The sequence below is a fragment of the Mauremys mutica genome, chromosome 1, assembly GCF_020497125.1.
Source record: "Mauremys mutica isolate MM-2020 ecotype Southern chromosome 1, ASM2049712v1, whole genome shotgun sequence".
Taxonomy (NCBI): Eukaryota; Metazoa; Chordata; order Testudines; family Geoemydidae; genus Mauremys; species Mauremys mutica.
Window position 1 is genome coordinate 327,979,821 of NC_059072.1, and position 21,404 is coordinate 328,001,224.

At 43.1% G+C, this 21,404-nt stretch overlaps 1 protein-coding gene across 1 annotated transcript in view; it reads left to right on the forward strand.

Moving 5' to 3' along the window:
• The first annotated feature begins 316 nt into the window (after nt 1-316).
• ALKBH8 (alkB homolog 8, tRNA methyltransferase) overlaps nt 317-21,404 on the forward strand; it is a 91,066-nt gene continuing 69,978 nt past the window's right edge. The window contains exons 1-5 of the mRNA XM_045018584.1: nt 317-431; nt 8,357-8,546; nt 16,455-16,695; nt 18,104-18,235; nt 19,205-19,300. Of these exons, the coding sequence (XP_044874519.1) occupies nt 385-431; nt 8,357-8,546; nt 16,455-16,695; nt 18,104-18,235; nt 19,205-19,300 (706 nt within the window). The 5' untranslated portion in view covers nt 317-384. The remainder of the gene's footprint in view (nt 432-8,356; nt 8,547-16,454; nt 16,696-18,103; nt 18,236-19,204; nt 19,301-21,404) is intronic.

A 21,404-nucleotide genomic window follows, 5' to 3' on the forward strand; every position in this document is an offset into this window, starting at 1 on the left:
AGGCTGCAGAAGGAAAAAGGCTGAGAACCCGTGGTATATTTTTACTTCAAAGTCCCAGAGACACAAGACAAGGTTTTCATCTCGAGGCCAAAAACCAACAACATCAAGACACTTGATCACAGCCTTGGATAGGCCAAGAGACTACTTACACTTGTCTTGATCATAGCTCACAGAGCCGAACCCCTGGTGTAGGCAGGCAGTAAAACCTGCCTCACCCACCTCACTGCGGGAGGGTGACACTGCACTGCCCCAGGGATGCTGCAGGGTGAGCACGCTCAGGAGATGATGAGACCACACAGCTACCGGTACTTGGGGACTAGCGGGTTAACAGGGAAGGGAAGCTGCCTGCCACAGGCATGATGGGAGCTGTAGGCAGCGAGGCACATGGGAGCTGTAGTCAAGGGTTCCCCAGCATGGCTGCCTCCAGCACGGTAAGGTGCTTTGCTTCCTCTGCCACCTTCCAGCGGCTGAACGGGTCCCAGCTGAGCTCCGGGGGCCACGCTCAAAGCTGGGCGGACGCGCCTGGCTTCAGTGGCATCGGGCCAGGGGTGAATGTGGCCCAGGGCAGTCACTGTGTGAACGTGATCAGGAGTAATGGCTTGTTGTCAGATCCAGCCCTAAGGATGGGCTGGGCTGGAGCTCGGGTCTGTGCTGCAAGGAGCTGCTCCTTTGGGGAGGGGTCACGCTTTGTCTGAATTTGGTCTGACAGCAGCCGGTTCAGGGCCCCGTCAGTGACATGGGTAACTGGGGCTTTAGGAGACAATTCGTCTCTCAGCCCCCTCGTGGCAGAGTGCAATTCTGATCAGCCTTGCCACGCTGCCACTGGGAATCCCTGTGTGACTGTAGGGAGAGCACAGTGCCGGAGTCAAGAGCACTCTCCCAGGGTTTTATGTTGCTCTGCCACACTCCTGTGGTAAGTACTTGTTTACACAGGCTGATGTATAAGGCTAACCAGGTACATGCACATGGAAATATAACTAAACCCTTTCTATAATGTAAGCTTTCCTCGGCAAGGGGATTGTGTGCACACCCGTACACCTGTGCTGTACAAGAAGGTCACTGTTGGCAGCATGGTCCAGTGGATAGCGCACAGGACTGAGAGGGTGGAGACGTGTTCTAGTTCACGCCCTGCCACTGATCTCTGCATTATTTAGGGCAAGTCACTTCATTTTTCTGTTTCCCTTCCCCCCAGTGCTTAATTTGTGCCACATCTTGCCAGGGCTGAGCCCCAGCACCTCTGGGCTTGCTGCAGAAGTTATGAATGTAAGAAAATTGCTTGAGCCCTGGCACCTCTTGCATTACAAATTAAGCACTGCTTCCCACCCTTTTCCTGTCTTCTGTAGTTAGCCTGTAAGCTCTCTGGGGAAGGGAACATTCTTACTGTCTGTTTGTACAATACAGTGGGACTGAACCCAATCTAATCTTGACAGGTGAATAAATAATAATAATCTCTGGAGCTATTATAATTAGTGACAGGTTGCGACCAGGTCAAACCTCTAGATCTGGCCAGTCTGGAATTTTGGGAGTCAGTTTTTAAAATCCAAACCCAGATTCAAATTTTGCAAATGATGCCACCTTTATAAATGAGAAGTTCAAAGCATTGCAGACTTTGAGATATTTGCAGCCCTGATCTGTATCTGAAAATTGCATCTGGAGCTCATTTCCGATTATAATGTCTGACTTTGTAAATCAATGCAAAGTAGATTATGCAGAATTTTAGAGATTCAGATGGAAGTCCATCTTTTCCTCCATTACTCTTTCATGTCAGTAATCTTACACAGGAAGGCCCTGATTCTGCAATGTGTTTATGCAGACCTGCATTGAAGTCAGCGGAGTTCCATACAGGTGCAGGAGTTGTCCTCGTGCATCTCACTGCAGGATCAGAGTCTTAATGGTTAAAGGGTATAAAATAAAACAATTGTGACTATGAGAAGTTATATATTGGATCAACAGTTAACTAATGACTGTGAAACTATATATGGCCTGTTATCAAGAATACACTGCATTTTATAAGCAATATTAAAAACATCAAGAAATTATGGAAGTAATAGATTGCTTCCTTCCCTTCTTTTCTCTGTTTTATATCCATTTTCTATCTAGGCATCTTTTCCAGAAGTGCTAAGCACCTGCAAAGTGAAATCAATCACTTTATAACTGGGCATAGTGCTCCATCTGCTGGTAACTAGCTCACCAAACTACAATCTAAATTGATCTTGCTGTTCAGTTCAGAAATTGCTCCTAAAACATATAGGGCCCAGTCCAGGCTCTCCATTGTTAAGCAAAACTCTCCATTAACTCTTTCCATTAATTTCAGTGTGGCATGATATGGATCATTATATTCACAACTAAAACTGCCTGTAGAGCATGATTGTGCCTGTGTTTTTGTTTTAATTTTGATGCATTTTTAGGGGTTGTTTTTCAGTGCAAATGAGTTAAGGTCCATAATAATGGGTCTGATTCTCCATTGCTTTGTACCTTTTATGGTAATTTTGACGTGTGCAAAGTGAGTAAAAAAAATGTTACAAATTGGGAATGATAGTTTTTCACTCACCGTGCACAGGTCTAAGGGCTTGATTTTGCACCATTCAAGTTAATGGGAGCTTTGTCATTGTTTTCAATAGACATAGAACTGAGCCTTAAATGGATATGTAATGTACAAGACAGTGGAGAATCAGGCCCAATATGTGCAGGCAGACAATGTGCAAGTTTTCCTATAGAGTCCTCCATACCATTGTCCTTAAATCCCAGCCTGTGTTTGCCTTTGATATTCAAATCCTGAAGTGACTGATTAGTGAATCAGGCCAAAATCCTTGCTATAAATAGATGCCCATTTTGACAAAAGGGGCTTTTTCATTTCTTGTGTGTGCTGGAGCTATTACTTGTAACTGGCAGGTAACATTATAACAAGATAGTGGGGAATAAAGTCTCTTTTTGTCAGAGACTTCATTCCCCACTATCTTGTTATAATGTTACCTGCCAGTTACAAGTAATAGCTACAGCAGTAAAAGAGGTCTAGTTTCAAGTCTCTGAGGAAAATTGTGTAACTGATTTCTCAAAATGTCTTCTTACAAAGATAAACAGGAGTTTTAACTTTGTTCTTATATTTTTCTCTGTGTTCTCCTCTCCCAAGTGAAAACTAAATTCAACGCACTTTTTGTTTAAACAGGTATGAGTTTCCCTTGTCTTTACTGGGCTGATTCTTGTTTTCTTGTATTCTGAAATACACATTACAGGCATTGCTATGCTCCAATTGTTTCATTGTTTTGTTTTCAACTGCAATCTGTTCAGATAAGAAAAGTATTCTGAATTTGCAGTCTTCATAGGCAAGTGTGATCGCCCTTCAAGGGACACTGCTGTGGACTGAGCCCACAATTTCCTCTAGGTTTCTCATTCATAGGAGACCTCAGGGAGGGCAAGTGGTTATTTATACTAGTAAAACTAAGAGTACTGGGTTTCAGGAAAGGAAAATCAGAATTGAGTATTGGCAAAAACTGTAAAACTGAGATCTGTTATCCTTTGGAATAGTCTCCTAAGGGAGACAGTGAATGCCGCATCACTCAGGACTTTTAAAACTAGATAGGATTGCCATTAATAAATGTATAATGAGGAATAATCCCACACTGGTAGGAAGATGGATTAGGTAGCTTCATAGATCTTTTCTGCCTCTTTGTCTCTGTTTCTGTGGTCATGTAAGTGATATATTTTACTAGGTAGTGCTTTTCCCATCTGAACTGGTGCCCCAGCATGGTGTTGAGGTACCTGGACCAGCAGAGAATCCCTTTTCTCAGTTCAGTTGTAAATGTGAGAATCTGGCCATTCAAAGATTGCATGACACTACTTGGCAAAGAGGTCAAGGACTGAATGATCATGGAAATTCTCCTAAGTCCCTCAACCCTATTAGTAATCAATTGAAACACATATTCAGAACAGAGTTGTTGCCGCTGTCCCTGCTGGAACTTGTTCTATTGATAGAAGACATCACTTTCCAGTGCTGGCAATTCATTTCCTTCCACAAGCATTTTAATTCACCTTACGGTTAAAGAAGGGGTGAGGAAAAGAGAGAAAAATTTTTTAAAGGAATTTCTTCAGCACTGTTTCATTTCAGGGTTCCAAATTTGTTATTTAAATTTTTTTATTAATTATAGTTCCCCTTAAAAATGTCCCTTTTGGGGCATAGTTGTGTGTATTTTATGACAGTAGCATTGCAGCAGCCACAAGAAATATATAATTATTACACCTGTCTGCTTCTTTAGTGCTTTATAACAATTAAATTAATATATTTGCATCTATTAAAAAAATCAAATAAACCATTTCAAGTATAATGTACAATGCAAAGTTGTATCGGTTACACAAATGATGTTTCATTTGACCATCATTTAATTTTTTTTTTTACAATATGTTCTCTGATAGCAAATTTGAGTGGTTGCATCTATAATCTTATATTTGGTAACTACCTGGGCACAGATTTGTATGCCAGGATGCTAATACTGCATCATATGAACAGTGCCTCTTGTCCTCAAGACATGCTCATGAGTACCACCTAAGAAATCTTGTTGTCTTTTCATAGGAGGTCTGCTGGTCCAATGATTTTATTGTGGGGATTGAACCCAGGCCCTGTGGATTTACAAGGATGAGTCTTTAAGGCCTGAGCTACTGTATCAGGCCAATTAGCTTAGACAGCAGTTGGTTTATAAACCGCTTTGTGTCAGCCACTAGAGCAGGGACAAAGACCCAGACTAGTTTTAATGGATGTTACACTGGCTCTAGAGCAGCGGTTCTCAAACTGTGGGTCGGGACCCCAAGGTGGGTTGGGACCCCATTTTAATAGGGGTTACCAGGGCCAGTATTAGACTTGCTGGGACTCAGGGCTGAAACTGGAGCCCAAACTCCACCCACACCGAAGCAGTGGAGCTCAGTCTTCGCCCCCATCCTGGGGCGTGTAGTAACTTTGTTGTCAGAAAGGGGTCGCAGTGCAATGAAGTTTGAGAACCCCGTGTGACGGGTTGGACTCCCTTGTCCTGGATGCCACCTGATGTGCTGGGGTCCCACTGATTCTGCCCGTTCCACCAGCTTGGGCTTCCTCCCCATCTTTGCTGTGTCAGGCCCTCAAGCCTTCTCTAGCACACACACAGGTAAGTCCACACCCAGCTGAAAACACAGACTGAAATCAGCTCTGTGTGGGAAGAATCAGCTTGGGGATTTACTCAGTACTCACGTGCACACCCCCTTTGGGGAGTAAACTCAAACTAATATTGTCTTGTGCTATATAGAAAAATCTGCACAGTGCAAGCTCATAAAAATCACCCTCTCCCGCAATGTGGAGAGAGAGATGCACAGCTTCTTGCTCCCCCAGATATGAATTACAGAAACTGGGTTATGTTATAAACAAGAAAATAAGTTTATTAACCACAAAAGGTAATTTTTAACTGATTATAAGGGATAGTAAATAAAACAAAGCAGATTACCGAGCAAATAAAACAAAACATGCAAACTAGACTTAACACACTCATAAAACAGGTTACAAAATGTAATTTCTCATCCTCAGTGTTGTTTTAGGCAAGTTGGAGAGTTTCTATAGCTTCCAGTTAGTTCTCTTTCCAGACTGGACCCCTGTCTCAGCCTGCACTCAACCCTGCCTTTCCCTCCCGGTGTTTTTAGCGGTCTTCTTTCCCAGGCAGGCCATGGAGGAGAGTCAAGATTAACCCTCTCTCCAGCCTTAAAAAGGATTTACCTAAGGTGGGAATCCTTTGTTGATCCCTATCTCCCTACAGTGGAAAAGTACCAACAAGACATTGTCCAGTAGCAGGTGACACGGTCACCTGACCCTGCTGTGTCAATGCAGCATCCCAGTAAACTTCTCAGGAAGGAGTGAGATTAGCATTTTCAAAGTTCTATTGTTCTCCTTAATGGCTCATCCAGACTCTTTGCCTACTGTCTGGTGGGCATCTCCCAGGTGAAAACACAGTTGTAATTGCTACATAGTTAATATTCCTAACTCTTGATACAGAAATGATACATGCATACAAATTGGATAAATACATTCAGCAAATCATATCCTTTCCAATGATATCTCACGTGACACGTCTTGCATAAAACATATCTTAGTTATGCCATATTCACGTCATAACATTATTTCTATGAAGAATATGGAGTGTAGTGTCACACCCTGCTGTAGAGATTAGTACTGATTGCATTTTTACATATGGAGGTGAAGAGTTTGAAAAGATTTTTTGTATTTCATTGGTAGGTCTTGTTTTGCATTAAAAAGATCATTTTATTTTTTGAAAGTTCATTTTTAGTGATATAAAATGTCATTAACATCACAGAACACACACACACTTGACCTTTCCTCTTCAAAGACCTTTATACACACACACTCACAATCTGGAATGGGTGAGCTCCAGGACGAAAGATCCACTTGCCTGTGTAGTGTAGGAACCTTTCCTGTTTGTTTATTTATCATTTATACCATGGTTGGCCCCTCAAGTCCCAGTGAGGATTGGAGCCCCATTGTGCAGGGTGCTCTACAAACACAGGTTGGGAGACAGTTTTCCTCTGGAGAGTTTATAATCTAAGAGATACACAAACAGATGAAGCATTGAGGATGGGGTGAGACACAAATAACTAAATATAGTGGTAATTGACATAGATTTTCTACAGTTTGGGGCAGGGGGCTGACCGGTGGGAAAGGGTTAGCAGGAGTAAAGGAATGGGAGAAGGAGGAAAAGGGGAGGAGGGACTGTCATAGCTCATCTGTCTAGCCAGTGCTGTCAGAAAGAAGTGGGAGAAGATAGGAGAGACAGAAAATATAGGGCAGGAGGTAGAGAACACACGGGTAGGGAAAGAGAGGGCAAAATCCTGGCCCCTCTGTAGTCAGCGGGAGTTGTGCATTGACTTCAGTGTGGCCAGGATTTCACCCTGAGAGTTTGAAAAAGGTGGAAGGAGACAGAAAGGAAAAGGAGGCAGAAACCAAGGACAGTGCCGGAAAAGATACAGCATGATCTGTGATAGGAAAGAAAATGTGATATGAAGCCAGGAAGGGTAAGAAGATACAACATAAACAGGGAAAGGGTCAGGAGTGAATCAGCTTTTAAAAATGTATTAAGTAGAAAGTTGATTGACAAAATGTTACCATTATACGGATTGTTTCATTTTAATTGAAAATGTCCATGTTTCTTTTAACACAATATAAACATTTTCTCTGGAAAGCTGACACGTTTTGTGAAAAGGTTTGGTTAGGGCTAGTCAACACTGGCAACGCTAAAGCGCTGACATGGCTGTGCTTTAATGTGGCTTGTGTGGTCACGGCACCTCCATGAGAGGCTAGCTCCCAGCACAGGTGCACTGTCTACACTGGTGCTTCACAGTGCTGAAATTTACTGTGCTCAAGAGGGTGTTTTTTCACACCCTGAGCAAGAAAGTTGCAGTGCTGTAAATTGCCAGTGTAGACAAGCCCTTCGTTGAAAGCCTTATTTTCTATCGAAAAACAGTTTGAATGGAAGATTTGTGACACATTCTATTGAATGCTATATTGTGTTGAATGCACAGATGTTTGATTCCTTTAAGTGACGGGGCCTGGTTTCGGTGAGCTGTGTTGTATAGGTATTTGATTTCAAACCTCCTCAAACATTGCAAGGATGGAAGTTCAACTCAGATTTGGACATTTGTGGGTTCTTGTTCCACGCTGGAGATATTGGAGAAGGGAGGTCGAAACCAACTGAAATAACAGGATGAAACCGATAGTGGAGGAGCAGGTAGGGTGAAAAACTAATGCCACAAGCGGTGAATAAAGGAACAGAATGGGGAAGAGATTAAACACTGAAATGAAAAAAATAAATCTGGCATTATATACTATACATAGGACTCGGCTCAGAGCAGTCTAGCTGGTTGGGAATTTTTTCTTCCCTAATATGTAGCATAGATTGCCCTTTATCTTGCATGAATCACCCCACAGGAAAAAAATCTCATGGGGATGAATTGAAGGGGAAAAAACAGTTTTTACATTCAAGTAAATTTTGTGATCCTCTCCCCCAAATTGTAAGATTTGTAAAATTGTGAACTAAATGAAGTTCCCCATTCCTACCTTAAAAAGGACTTGTGAGGGAGGTGAATAATCTCACCGGAGCAGTGTGAAGTAGGTGAGTTTTGTTCTCCATTTTTCAAATGGGGAAAAAAATGGGACACTCCCCCAAGATCTGTGAGGGATTTGTATTAAAGGTGGGATTAGAACAGAGGTGTTATTAGTAATAGAAATAATAGATTTTTTACATAGGAGTTTTGTTGTTAGTGGCTCTTTAAAAACTATTTTAAAATGGCCTATGAATAAATGACATTCAGGTTTGTTTTTTTTTTAAAGGAATCTTGAACGTTTTCTCCCTTCTGCTGTGGCCTTGTCTTTCCGAATCTCCAGTACAGAAATGGACAGCACCGGTCAAAACAATCTGAAACGGAATAAATCTGAGAAGAAATTATTGAGGAAACAGATCAAGGCCAGAAACACTTTAATGAGGCATGAGGGCATCGAGTGTGTATCTCACACCACCCAGGTGACTTGAAGATCTAATTGTTGTTATGTGAGCCTGAATGCACAGTTTACACATATCCTAGCCTCACCTATATATTGGCTAAACGTGCAGTTCTGTTCTGAAAAGTGACTGTAAAAAGGGCAGTGAGACTCCATGTTGATTGTTTCATATTGATTCCAAATTAGAACTGCACTTTGGGCTTTGGTCAAAGCTCTTTATCCAGGGAGAAACTCCCAGTGACTTTAATGGTCTTTGGACCAGGTCTTTTAGGCTGAAAGGATTGTTCATGTGGCTAGTATTATATTACTAATAAAATTTCTTACCTTCATCAATTAATATACGTTAGAGCCTCCCATTCCTTTTCCCATATTGCTTTCTTTGTCTCTTCTGCTTTCACTTTTATGCCTTCATTATTCTTCCCTCCATGCTTCTCCACAAAGCATAATCTCTCTCCTTCAAACTCCCTATTAAACCCCACTCCTAGAAATCTTTTCTAACAGTAATCTGATCCTCACTAGAAATCTCACTTCAGCTTCTCTTATGTAAACTGTCGTCCCATGTCTTGCCTGGTCTGTCTCAGGACTCTTCCTCATTCTAGTCTTATGGTTGCTATTGCAGCCTTGGCAGTTGTTTTAAGACAAGTTGTTGGGCCTGGTTTACACTGAGATTTAAAACCATGTGAGGATGTAGGTAAATAATGATTTGAAAACCTAGTGCAGATGGCAAATTCTTTGGAGAAGGGACTATCTTTTTGTTTTGTGTTTTTACAGCACTAGCACAGTGGAATCCTCGTCCGTGGCTGGGGCTTGTAGGTGTTACAGCAGTCCAAATAAAAATAATACAGTAATAATAGTCAGAATTTGTAGCTGAATTTAACACAGAGACTTTGAAAATCCTCTGAATGTTGTGGTCTAGCGACAAAACACAGATTAGGTAATGAAGAGACTTTCCTGAAATTCACTCTTCACTGAGATTTTGTTTGCTGGTTTCAAGTCAGAACAATTTTTTTTTATGATTGCCTTGTAAACCTCTGGAAAATGTGATTACTTATAGAAGTACTGACACTGTCCTGAGACTTCATAATAGAAATATCTCTCAGTAGTTACTCAGACATGTCACCTAGCACTCCTTGTTAAGATTTTAAGAGTCCTGTCAATCTTTTCCATTTATTAAATCTTTCCCTCCCATTTTCAAGCCAATTTGCTCTCATTTGGAAGAATTAGACACTATAATTTGAAAGAACAAAACTTTTTAGGATCTGTTTTCAGAAAAGGTAATAGAGCATTTATAGAAATGCTTTTAGAAAAAGATTGGCTGACTCATTCTGGGAAAGATGTTGAGAAGAAAAAACATGTGAAATGCAGATATGCCATTTTAGGGCAATAACAGCATATGCTTGCTAGTTATATGAAGGCACAAATATTGACTCCATACTTAAAGTTGCATTTAATTTGCCCTTAAAGTAGGACTAAAATCCCTCTGTTTCACACTGAAATGATTGATTTACTGTCCAAACTTGGCAAAATAACGATTCAGAAGACAATTGGACCTTGTCTGTAATTTTTGCAAAATATGTACACCTCTACTCCGATATAATGCCACCCGATATAACACGAATTCAGATATAACGTGGTAAAGCAGCGCTCCGGAGTGGAGGGGGGAGCTACGCACCTCGGCGGATCAAATCAAGTTCGATACAACGCGGTTTCACCTATAACGCAGTAAGATTTTTTGGCTCCCGAGGACAGCATTATATCGAGGTAGAGGTGTACTATATTTTGCAGAGGAAATATTTATAAATGCTTTTTTTGTTTTTTAATTTTATCATATTTTGTTTAGTTCCACTAGCGAAACAACCACACTCCCCCAACACACACACACATTCTGATAACTCTTTGGACATCAGCCAGTTTTAGAGACAAAGTGGGTGAGGTAATATCTTTTATTGGACCAACTTCTGTTGGTGAGAGAGACAAGCTTTCAAGCTACACAGGATGAGGACTGATAGATAAGATATAGCGTGATCGCTTTGTGAAAAGTGTTCACCCACAGGTGATGATGTGTTTTTTTCTTTTATCATTTTCCTGAGAGAGGGCATGTCTACACCACTAAATTATGTCGACCTATCAGTCCTCATCCTCAAAGGGAACCTGCCCAACACTTTCAAAAGATGAATCTGGGAGTTTAAATTCATAACTTTGCTAGACACTCAAAATCATGGTCTTAATAAAGACATTGGATTTATGTCTTGTTATGACAATCTGTAACCCACTACCCCTCCCTTTTTGTCCTATTACTATAGGAATGTTAATGGGCCACTTCATCTTGAATGGTCCCTTTAGAATATGTGCTAATTGTTTATGCTAAACTATCTGTTCCACCTTTCCCAGACCTGATGAAGAGCTCTGTGTAGCTCAAAAGCTTGTCTCTCTCACCAACAGAAGTTGGTCCAATGAAAGAGATTTCCTCACCTAGTCTCTCTAATATCCTGGGGCCGACACAGCTACAACAACACTGCATGTCAGCCACTTTTGAAATTCTAAAATTAAACACTCAGAAGGTGATTCCCCCTTACTCAAGTGAACCTAAATAAACAGCGGGATGGCTGTCTCTCTTCCACCCCAGAAAGAGAGAGAGAGAAATTGGCATATGAAGGAGTCTCAGAAGCTCAGCTATCAGCTTCATTTTGAGGCTGCATCTTTTTGTGATGAACCTGATGGCATGGGGGAGTCAGGGACTTTGTGGGAAGCCTGTGATTGAGGGAATCCATCTGTGCTGAGGCAGTAGTGCTTGAAGAGAGCCCTGGTATTATTGCCTCAGCGCTCCAATGCGCCATAAAGCAATGCTGGGGAAGCTGAGCATATGTCTACACTGCAATGTAAGCCCAGGGTTAGTGGGGCTTGAGTCTGCAGACCCTGGGTTTGAAAGCTCAGGGGCTTGAGTGTCCATGCTCATTGGTAACCTTAGGATAAGAAATTGTAAGTCAGAGCCCCACCCTGGGGCACCAGCGTCCATACTGCAGTATGCAGACCCGAGTCCAACCAATCATATGCCAAACTACCTAGCGTCCTCCCAAAATGTGGCCTCTCTAGCCCTTGGTTCATGGTGCAGAATTGGAAAACTTGACCATCCACCCCGCACATCCCAGGAAGTTGTCACAGCCTGCCAACACATCCTGCCAAGCTGTCGTTTCGGCCTGCATGCTCCCAGCAACTGGAGCTAGCAGCATGGAAGAGTCACCATTTGAAGAACTTCTCTTGCTTGGGCTTTCACTCCTGTATCAGGAAACAGGCAGAGCTTCCATGAGATGCTGGTGCACATTTCAGCAATGTTTCGTGACCCTCCAAAAGCACCTGATGGAGCTAATGACGGAGCAAGAGGAGGATGATGATACAGATACAGAAGTATGAAACTGGCTGGTATGACTCGCGACTCTCAGTATAGTTGCTGATGCCCTGTGTGTAGACATGTGCTACGGGAATAGGGCTTCAAGTGCAGATTGGTGGGATCCCATCGTTATGCAGACCTGGGATGGCCAGCAATGGGGTCAGAAATTTTGCGTGAAGAGAGCTACATTTCTGGAGCTTTGTGAGCAGCTTGTTCTGTCCCTCCAGCAGCATGAGACCTGTTTGCGGGCGACCATATTGATCCAGAAGTGGATTGCTATCACTGTCTGGAAGCTGGCTACCCCAGATGCTACAGGTCTATTGCTAACCAATTTGGTGTTGGAAAGTCAAACGTGGGTAAAGTGGTGATGTAGGCTTCTGAGATGATCAGGCATGTGATTTACCCAGCTGGGGTGGGCAGAAACTAGATTTGTGAAGTAATTGCTGATTTTGAGAGAATGAGCTTTCCAAACTGCACTGGAGCCACTGATGGGACTCGTGCTCCCCAGGGAGCAAATGAGTACATAAACCGCAAAGGGCACTACTCTTCTATTACGCTTGCCCTTGTGCACCACAGAAGCTGATTTGTGGACACCCATGTGAGCTGCACTGGAAGGAGGGATCATGATGCCAGGGTTTTCTGCTGGGCAGGAGTCTACCTTCATGGACAGGCTGGGATTCTGTTTCCACCAAAGGACATTGTCATACATGGAGTTACTGTCCCCACGTAATCCCTTTTACCTTGGCTTATGAAACTGTATCCTGATCTCGGGGCCTGGCAAAAGAAGGGTTAATCACACTTTGAGTGGGTGCAGAATGGTGATTGAATGTGTGTTTGGCAGACTGAAATCCCACTGGCACTATCAACAGATCTGTTTGGATTCCAGTGTCATCAATGCTGTCCGCATCACTGTGGCTTGCTGTGCTCTTCACAATTTGTGTGAAGCCAAAGGTGAGCTGTTTGCCCCTGAATGGCGCTATGGCAGTGATGGATCGCTGAACCAGTACACTCAGCCAGAAAGTGCACCTGTGACAGCAGGACGCACCCAGGCAACACAAATCCGGGATGCTCTGTGCTCCCACATTATGGATTTGCATGGGCCAAGGGAAGAGGGAGAACAGCATGTTTAGGAATGTTTTTGTACATCAGTGTTTACCGTAAATGATGTATTGTCACAGCACACAATGAAATGTGTGTGGGGAGGATATTGTCACTGTACTCAGTGAATGGGGCATATTAAGAGAATCATAGAAAATTAGGGTTGGACGAGACCTCAGGAGATGATCTAATCCAATCCCCCTGATCAAAGCAGGACCAACCACAATTAAATCATCTCAGCCAGGGCTTTGTCAAGCCGGGCCTTTAAAACCTCTAAGGATGGAGATTCCACGACCTCCCTAGGTAACCCATTCCAGTGCTTCACCACCCTCCTAGTGAAATAGTGTTTCCTAATATCCGATTTAGACCTCCCTTCACATTTTTATTTTGGATGACCTCACTGTTAATGTAATGGACGGGGAACTGTGCATTTTCATTATTGATTGATTGTACATAGCTGTACTGAGAAATTGTGTGTGGCTACAACTTGCCCATTGTTCCTTCCCCTACGTTTATCTTTATTATTCAAAACACACGTTATAAGACGTGATGTTGTGATGGCAATAAACTCTCTACATAAAGTAAAAGCCTTTATTTGTGTTACAAAATTAACAATATTAAAGCATTTCCAGGCAGGCAAGCCAACCGTGTATGCCACCAAAGTATTCAAACTTATGGTGCCCGAATAGCACATCTTTGAGTGGAGTGTGTTGGTCAGCTACTGTGGTGGCCCTCGAAAATATGCCCTTCCCCCAAATGTGCCTAGCTCTCTGGAGTTCCTGCTACGGGAGAAGTTTGCAGCAATCAGCCCTTGGAATTGGGTCAAAATTTATGGGGGGAATCAGCAGGATGCTGCACTAGCATCTGTATGGTTTACTGTCTCCCCACAGCTTCCCATACAGCCTTTTATGACTGCATGCAAGCACACACCTTAATATGGACTCTTAGAGAACTCCACAGTCACCCCACCTCCTCCCAGACACCTTTCCAGATGGCATACCTACCCTCCACCCCTACTTTGGACAAATGATTTTGTCATCCATGGACTACATACACAAATGGGCCACCTGCACCACCACCACCACCTGGACAGTTCACTGATTACAAGTGGCTCGTTACCCTGTTGTGTTAGGACAGAGCAGCGTACTGACAGGGAAGGCAATATAAAAGTCTTATTTTTAACACCCCGGTGCCAAGGTGCTGCCCGTGCAATCTGCCATGAGTGGACACCCATTGCTGTCCATGGTGTGTTATAACTTTTGCATTGGTTCATAACCTGGAAATCCCTTCCATTCCTATATTAATCAAAACAAACATGGAGCCAGAAACTTACCAGGCTCTCGGGTTAATTCTGTTTCTTCCAGTTCTGTGTCAGGCTGCTGCTCAAAGGGGGGGCAACACAAGGCTTCTCCGGACCCAGCATATGCTGCAGCTGCGCCAGTGACAAAGCCGCCTTGGGGACTGGTTCCAGCACCATAGTGATTTTGCTGGCGTGAGCTGGTGCCTGCTGGCCCCCCTCCATGCCTATGTTGGATTCAGGGATCAGAAGTTTGCCACCCCGGCTAACCAGGCAGTTGTAAGCACTATTGGCTCTGTGCTCAGTGCCTTACCCAGCACCCCAGTCAGACTCCTCCTCAAAGGTGCAGGTTGAAGGCGAGTTCTGAGAGGCACAGTTCTCATCCCTGGATTGCCAGTAGTTGGTCTTGAGCTGCTTGATCCATTCTCTGACCCAGTCTGTGGTCCAGTGACTTCCCAGAACTGCCAGCTTCTTCTCTATCTCTTTTTATGCATGGTCATTGCTAGTACTCCTACTGAAACTCATCTTTTTGCTGGCCTCACATCAGAGATTCACCAAAATCTGGCTGCACTCTCGGGATCAGGAAGCGACAAGCTTGGCAAAAGATGACTTCTGGTTGATGGCTGTAGCTAACGTGGGAGAAGGTTTACTCTGTAGCTTCGTGGTCAGAATAAAGTGGAAGGGTTAAACGCTGCCTGGCTGTACAGGTGGGGTTGCTTCCATTTCCTGGGGGTCAATTGGCTACTTTTGGGATAGAGAGGACAAAGAACAGTGTCCCATGAGTTTGTGGGTTAGCATTGGCTAACTCTCAGCCTGAGCTGCATCCACAAATGCAAAACGATGGAGTTTGGTCCCGAGTGCCAGTGGGACCTACGCTCGAATCAACTCATCCTGCAAGGTCCTGGGGCCTGGGCCTGAGTACGACAGGACTGTGTGTAAACGGAAGAGGAGTCTGGGCTCAAGCCTGTGTCTGAGCCCAGGCTTGCATTGCAGTGTAGCCATACCCCGAGTGTTGCTGCACTGAGACATTGGCACATCGGTGATGGCGAATCGTCCCATTGAGACTACTCCTGTGCATAAGTGTTTGGAGGACGAACTTGGGCCCTAAAGCTGTATTTTGTATTGTGTAGCAGGCCCCCTGGGTAATGGGTGATTCCATTTTTTCAGCAGGATGTCCAGTATATCTTTAATTGTAGCTTTTTGGGGCATCCCCGACAAGCTAGCATCAACTCAGCGAAGTACCCTGAAGGGGATCTGAAGTTGGATTCTGAGCTGATCCTGCTCAGGGCTGATTCTGCTCAGCACTGGTTGCATGGTTGGTTCCTAAAATGGGGCATGAGGGATACCACGTATTGCTCTCAAGTGACCCTCCTCCCCTGGCCCAATGAAAGAATAGCACTAGTGGGCTATACTAATGAATGCATCAGACTCTCCTCAGACAGAGGAAAGGGTTACCCTTCCTTGCAGAAGAGAGTAAAGAGAAAAATGTTGAGGATGTTAGAGGCCACTCCTTCAAAAAAAATGATTGGGGGTGTTTAGAAATGGGCTGCTGAGCTCAGTTCTCTCTGAGTTCATTTGTGGGAGCCATAACACTTGGCTGTCATGAAAAAAATCAGGCAGATACAGTTAATACAATGGGATTTATTTTTGTTCCACCCTGTCAAGGGTATTGCAGGACAATTACAGCCAACTGTTGGCTATGGAATCTGCAAATACAAATAAACTCTGTAGCTGAGGGACAAGAATGTTCAGGTCATATGCAAGGCACATGTCATCCAGGTACTGTAAATGTGTAGAACCCTCCCCCCCCATCTCCTCTGCACAGATACCTGTTTGCAGGCACAGTTGTGGTGTCTGCACACACAAACATGGGCATGTTATTTCTCTCCGACCTTGAATGCTCTTGTTCTGTAAGAGCCTTTCCCTTAAATGTGTGCTGTACTAATGTGCTCTGGGCTTCAGCTAGCCGCAGACTAATTGAAATCTAAACATTTCCTTTGGAATATCAAACAGAATAACCACAGACCGATTTAGAGATAATAGCTTCATTTCTCTTTATGACACTTGTGTTTGTGAAATGTTATTTTCAGGTAAACAAATCAGTGGTGACCGCTAACGTGTCTATTTTTTAAATTTTTTTAAATTAGAACTTGGTCGTTGCCAATGGAGGTCTGGGTAATGGTGTGAATAGACACCAACTACTCAGGCTAGTAGAGGAATGTGGATTGGTGGAAGCACTCTTAATGCCTCCAAATAAACCCTATTCAGTTGTGAAATATGGGTTGACAGAAGAAGCCAAGAAAGCCTACGACACTCTCAATGGGAAAGAGATAACGCTGGAGGACTCCGACCAAAATGTTACTCTGTATGTTAACTTTGTGGAAAAAGGTATCAATATTCTGCTATCCCATAAAGCATCACTGTTCTTCCTTTGCTTTTCAGTTGCTTGTTATAGTGGAATCGTGGATAGAATTCTGGCCCCATGAGAGTCAATGGAAGTTTTGTCATGGACTTCAATGGGATCAGAAATTGACTGTATATTTTTGAACCGTGTTTGGTGAATCATTCCTGGGTTTTGTCTTTTCTTTTATTATATGGCACTTAGAGCAATCTGTGGATGCTTGCAACAATACTTTATGTGGCTGAATAAATACATGTATCAGATATAAGGGTCAGCTTTTCCAGGAACCTGAAAAGCTAAATTAATTGCCCAAAAGGATCAAACAATAATAGGAGCATTAATCTACTTTCCTCATTAACCAAAGTCTAGGGAAAAAAGAGAGGTCTTGCAGCATACCCTGAAATCTGGTCTCTTGTAGTCTGAGGCATGGAATAAATGCCAGAACTAAAGACTCTTCACAGAAAATGTCCTGCTAGCAGCTCCTTTAGGAGGCAGCAGCTGGAACACCTCCATGAGCACATGTGGTTATATCAGGTGGAGAGAGAGATGGTCTCTCTGTAGCTTGGAGCCAAACCATTTGTTGCTGGAGAGGAAGGATGGTCTTTGTGGTGAAGACAATAGGTTGGGACTTGGGAGGTCTGAGGTCAGTTCCCATTCTACAGACTTCCTGTGTGACCTTGGCCAAGTCACTTGATCTCTCTGCACCTTAGTTTCTCATCTGTAAAAGAGGAACGACAACACTTGCCTGTTTAGATTGTGAATTCTGTCTCTTTGTATTTGTAGAGCACCTAGCACAATGAGGTCCTGATCTTGGCCCCTAAACTCTACCATAGTACAGATCATTTTCAATAATAATTCATAGGGCTGCACGTTGGGAGCCTGCTACGTAAGTCATTTTCTATCAAGATAGGTGTTGCAGTGAACATTTCATCACATCTGGTTGCAGAGCTACAAATGGCCATCTTAATTTTATATAATTTCTTACATTTAAGAAACAGCATATAGCATTCAGGCTTATAGCATTCAGACATACTTTCTTCACTGTGCTCTATGCTTGTCAACCATGAGCAGTGACAAATGCTGAGTCCTGGCAAAATAAAATTGAATCCAACTAGAATCTCCCCTGAAATGCATGGGAAAGTTTTGACCTTTATTTTGACAGACTAATCAGATATTTTTTGAGAGTGGAAAACACTAAGTCTCTCAGGTCCTACACAGTGAGATTTGAGAATTGGGTTGTATAGCACAGAACTTGAATTCTGATCCTGTTTTATGCTACCAAGGAGGATAATTAGTTCAGATGATGATCAATCTAGGGTTTTTCATTATTGATAAAAGAACACAAGTGGATCGTTTTCCATAAGCAGTAGCACTGTTTTATTTTTATACCCATAGTGCATTGGGAGGACATTATACCTATTAGCTTGCCTCCAGGCCTGATGATGGTTGAAGAGCTTGTGTCTCCTGAAGAAGAGCAAAGGATGTTGGAAAGTATTGATTGGACAGAAAATGAAGTAATTCAAAATGGTTAGTAGAACCACAGAAAGAGAGACCTTCAAAAATAACTGCAAATTGTCCTTTTGTTGAATTTAATTTCTGCAAGAAGTCTGCATCTTAGATAATTTATTCCTTAAAATCATTCTGTATAGTTAGTCCTTTTAAAATCGAGTTTTATATCATACAGTTACAATTAACTAGAGGCATGTGGTGGAAGGTGATCCCCATGAATGGATTAATTTGAATTATGCTCCTGCTTTCAGAAGCAGCTACTGCTGAGTCATTTCCTGACAGCATGGTCAGTCAGTGAGTTTGTTCTCAGAATGCAGCACCTGTAATTTGATAGCTTGCCTGGGAGCTGGAGCTTTTGGAGCACCAGGGAGAAGTCAAAGCTCCCTTCCCAGTTGCTCATGTAGTTTCGAATGAGCTCTGTGGAATTAAATTTCTTAACAAAGCCAGTTATTTTTTCCAGTTAGCTTCCATATTACAAAGTAACTTTTACTCCTTGACACAGCACAAAGCATTATATTGACTTCAGTTAGTGTGCAGTGTAACGATGCAAGGAAGTGAAAGTTCCTATTATGTTCATATCATGAGCTTGTCCAAAGTGTCAGCCATGGCTCAAGAAAATTGGTACTGTTGTCAGAGAGAGACAAACACAAGGTCCAGGGACCTACAGCCCTTGCTCCCATGTGTAAGCATTGACGTCTGTGGGATTGCTGCTATGTGTAAAAGCATCGGGGTTTTGACTTCAAAGAGAAATGGTACTAAAGCTTTGTGTTGTTCAGTCACTCTTAGTACATGGGAAAATTGAGTTGTATATTGAAAGTGAGGTTCACAAATAATAGTATTTTCAACTATTGAATAGTTCTTGAGATGCACAGAGATTATATGGAATAGGCATTAGGCAGATACCCTGCAAGCATAGCAAATTGTGTAAATAAATATATTGTACATATTTTAATATTTTTACATTGTTTAATTTTTTCTGCTTCGCAGCCCAGAAGTCTTTAAAATACAGAAGGGTAAAGCATTTTGGATACGAGTTTCGATATGATAACAACAATGTAGATAAAGATAAACCATTGCCTGGAGGTAAGAACTTTCCTATGAAAAGGCATTTTGAAATGGCATTTGTTTTAAGTCTGTTTTCCAACAGATACACACAGAACCTAACTTCAGTACAGTGTAGTGTCCCAAGAAGTTGTGTAACTAAAGCCCTGATTAAGGAAGGCACTTAAGCAAGTGTGTAAATTCAATTAACTTCAATGGAATTTAAGGAATTTAACCACCCTTCTTGAATAGGGATACTTTTCTGAATCAGTGCCTTAGGGCTTGGCTACACTTACAAATTTGCAGCGCTGCAGCAGGGTGTGAAAACACACCCTCTGCAGCGCTGCAAATTGCGGCGCTACAAAGCGCCAGTGTAGTCAAAGCTCCCAGCGCTGTCCGTTATTCCCCACAGGGAGGTGGAGTACGGACAGCGCTGGGAGAGTTTTCTCCCAGCGCTGGCGCTTTGACTACACTTAGCGCTTCAAAGCGCTGCCGCGGCAGCGCTGCCACGGCAGCGCTTTGAAGTGTAAGTGTAGCCAAAGCCTGAGTAATCATATTTTAGTATGCATGAATGGAACCCATTTTTAATCACTTATAACTCTGTATGTTTAAAAAAGTTTGAAAAAAATCATGGCTGCCATTCTTCACTGAGGTCTAGCCAAATGTGGATTGTGAAATTCTAAATTTCGGTCGTTTTTTGAATAACCGCTATATGAGGATCATTTCAAATTCATTTTTGTACTGGAAAAAGGGTGTGTGTACACACAGACACACACACACACACACACACATAAAATAAAAAAGTTCAAGTTATTCAAGGTGGTAAAAATATAATACTTTAAAAATATTTTTTAACACATTAAATAACTTGAAAATGGCTGAATGCATTTTCCTTATACTTTCCAAAACAACTCCTCTTTGTGCTGAAATTCAGGGGCGGCTCTAGACATTTAGCCGCCCCAAGCACGGCGTCATGCCGCGGGGGGCGCTCTGCCGGTCGCTGGTCCCGCGGCTCTGGTGGACCTCCCGCAGGCGTGCCTGCAGAGGGTCCTCTGGTCCCGTGGCTCCGGTGGACCTCCCGCAGGCGTGCCTGCGGAGGGTCCGCTGTTCCAGCGGCTTTGGTGGAACCGCGGGACCCTCCGCAGCGGACCCTCCGCAGGCATGCCGCCGAAGGCTGCCTGCCTGCCACCCTCCCGGCGACCGGCAGAGCGCCCCCCGCGGCATGTCGCCCCAAGCACACGCTTGGCGTGCTGGGGCCTGGAGCCGCCCCTGCTGAAATCAATCATGAAAACTTTCTGAAAAATTGTCCTTTGAGTCTGAGAGCTATGAGTCACAGAAAACAAAGTGAGCCATCTACAACCTAGCTGTATAAATAATAAAATATAGAACTGAAAGTTAAACATGAGTGTTTAAGTTGACAAGTATACAGTTTCCCCTGGACAGGTGCAAGTTACATTATATTTCATCTGAAATTGTGCTTAATCATAAAAGTGTTGATATTTGTCTTGGCTGTTTTGTGGCCTCCAGCTAGATGTTAAATGGTCTGTGTGTGCGACGAACATAAACGGAGGGAACAAGTTTTGGCGAGAAAAAGCAGTAATAACCATCAATATTGACAGATTGCTGAAAGGAATATTTCTTAGCATATCATTCAAGTGTGCTGTACTTCGCTGAATTTTACAGTTAAGTTTTTGTCCTGTATAGTAGCAAACTGCAAACTCTCTGAAGGTTTCATTTTTGCATATTACTGATAAAATACTTTAAATTCAATAGATTTATTAGGAGACCTTATTTAATTCAATTTTTGAATCTGTAGCAAGCTTTAAGAGTTAAATTTTAAGGTTCAGATTTTCAAAGGGGTCTGTCACAGGCTGGCTGGCCCCAGTAAATGAAAGCTCCCCTGTGCCAGTGCAGATGCTCCCATTTGGGTAGCACTGGCAGCGACAAAAGATCAGGAAGAGACCCAGTGAGGGAGAGAGTCCTGGTCAGAGTCAGTCAGGAGACTGGAGGAGGTTTGTGGGGAAAGCTGCAAGGAGCAGAAAGCTCTCTGCAAGATCATCCCTGGGAAGAGGGAGGAACTGGAGACTGTATGTTTGGGACCTGAAGGTAGGAGAGCAGCAAGTGGGGTTTACTGGCTGGCAGCCCC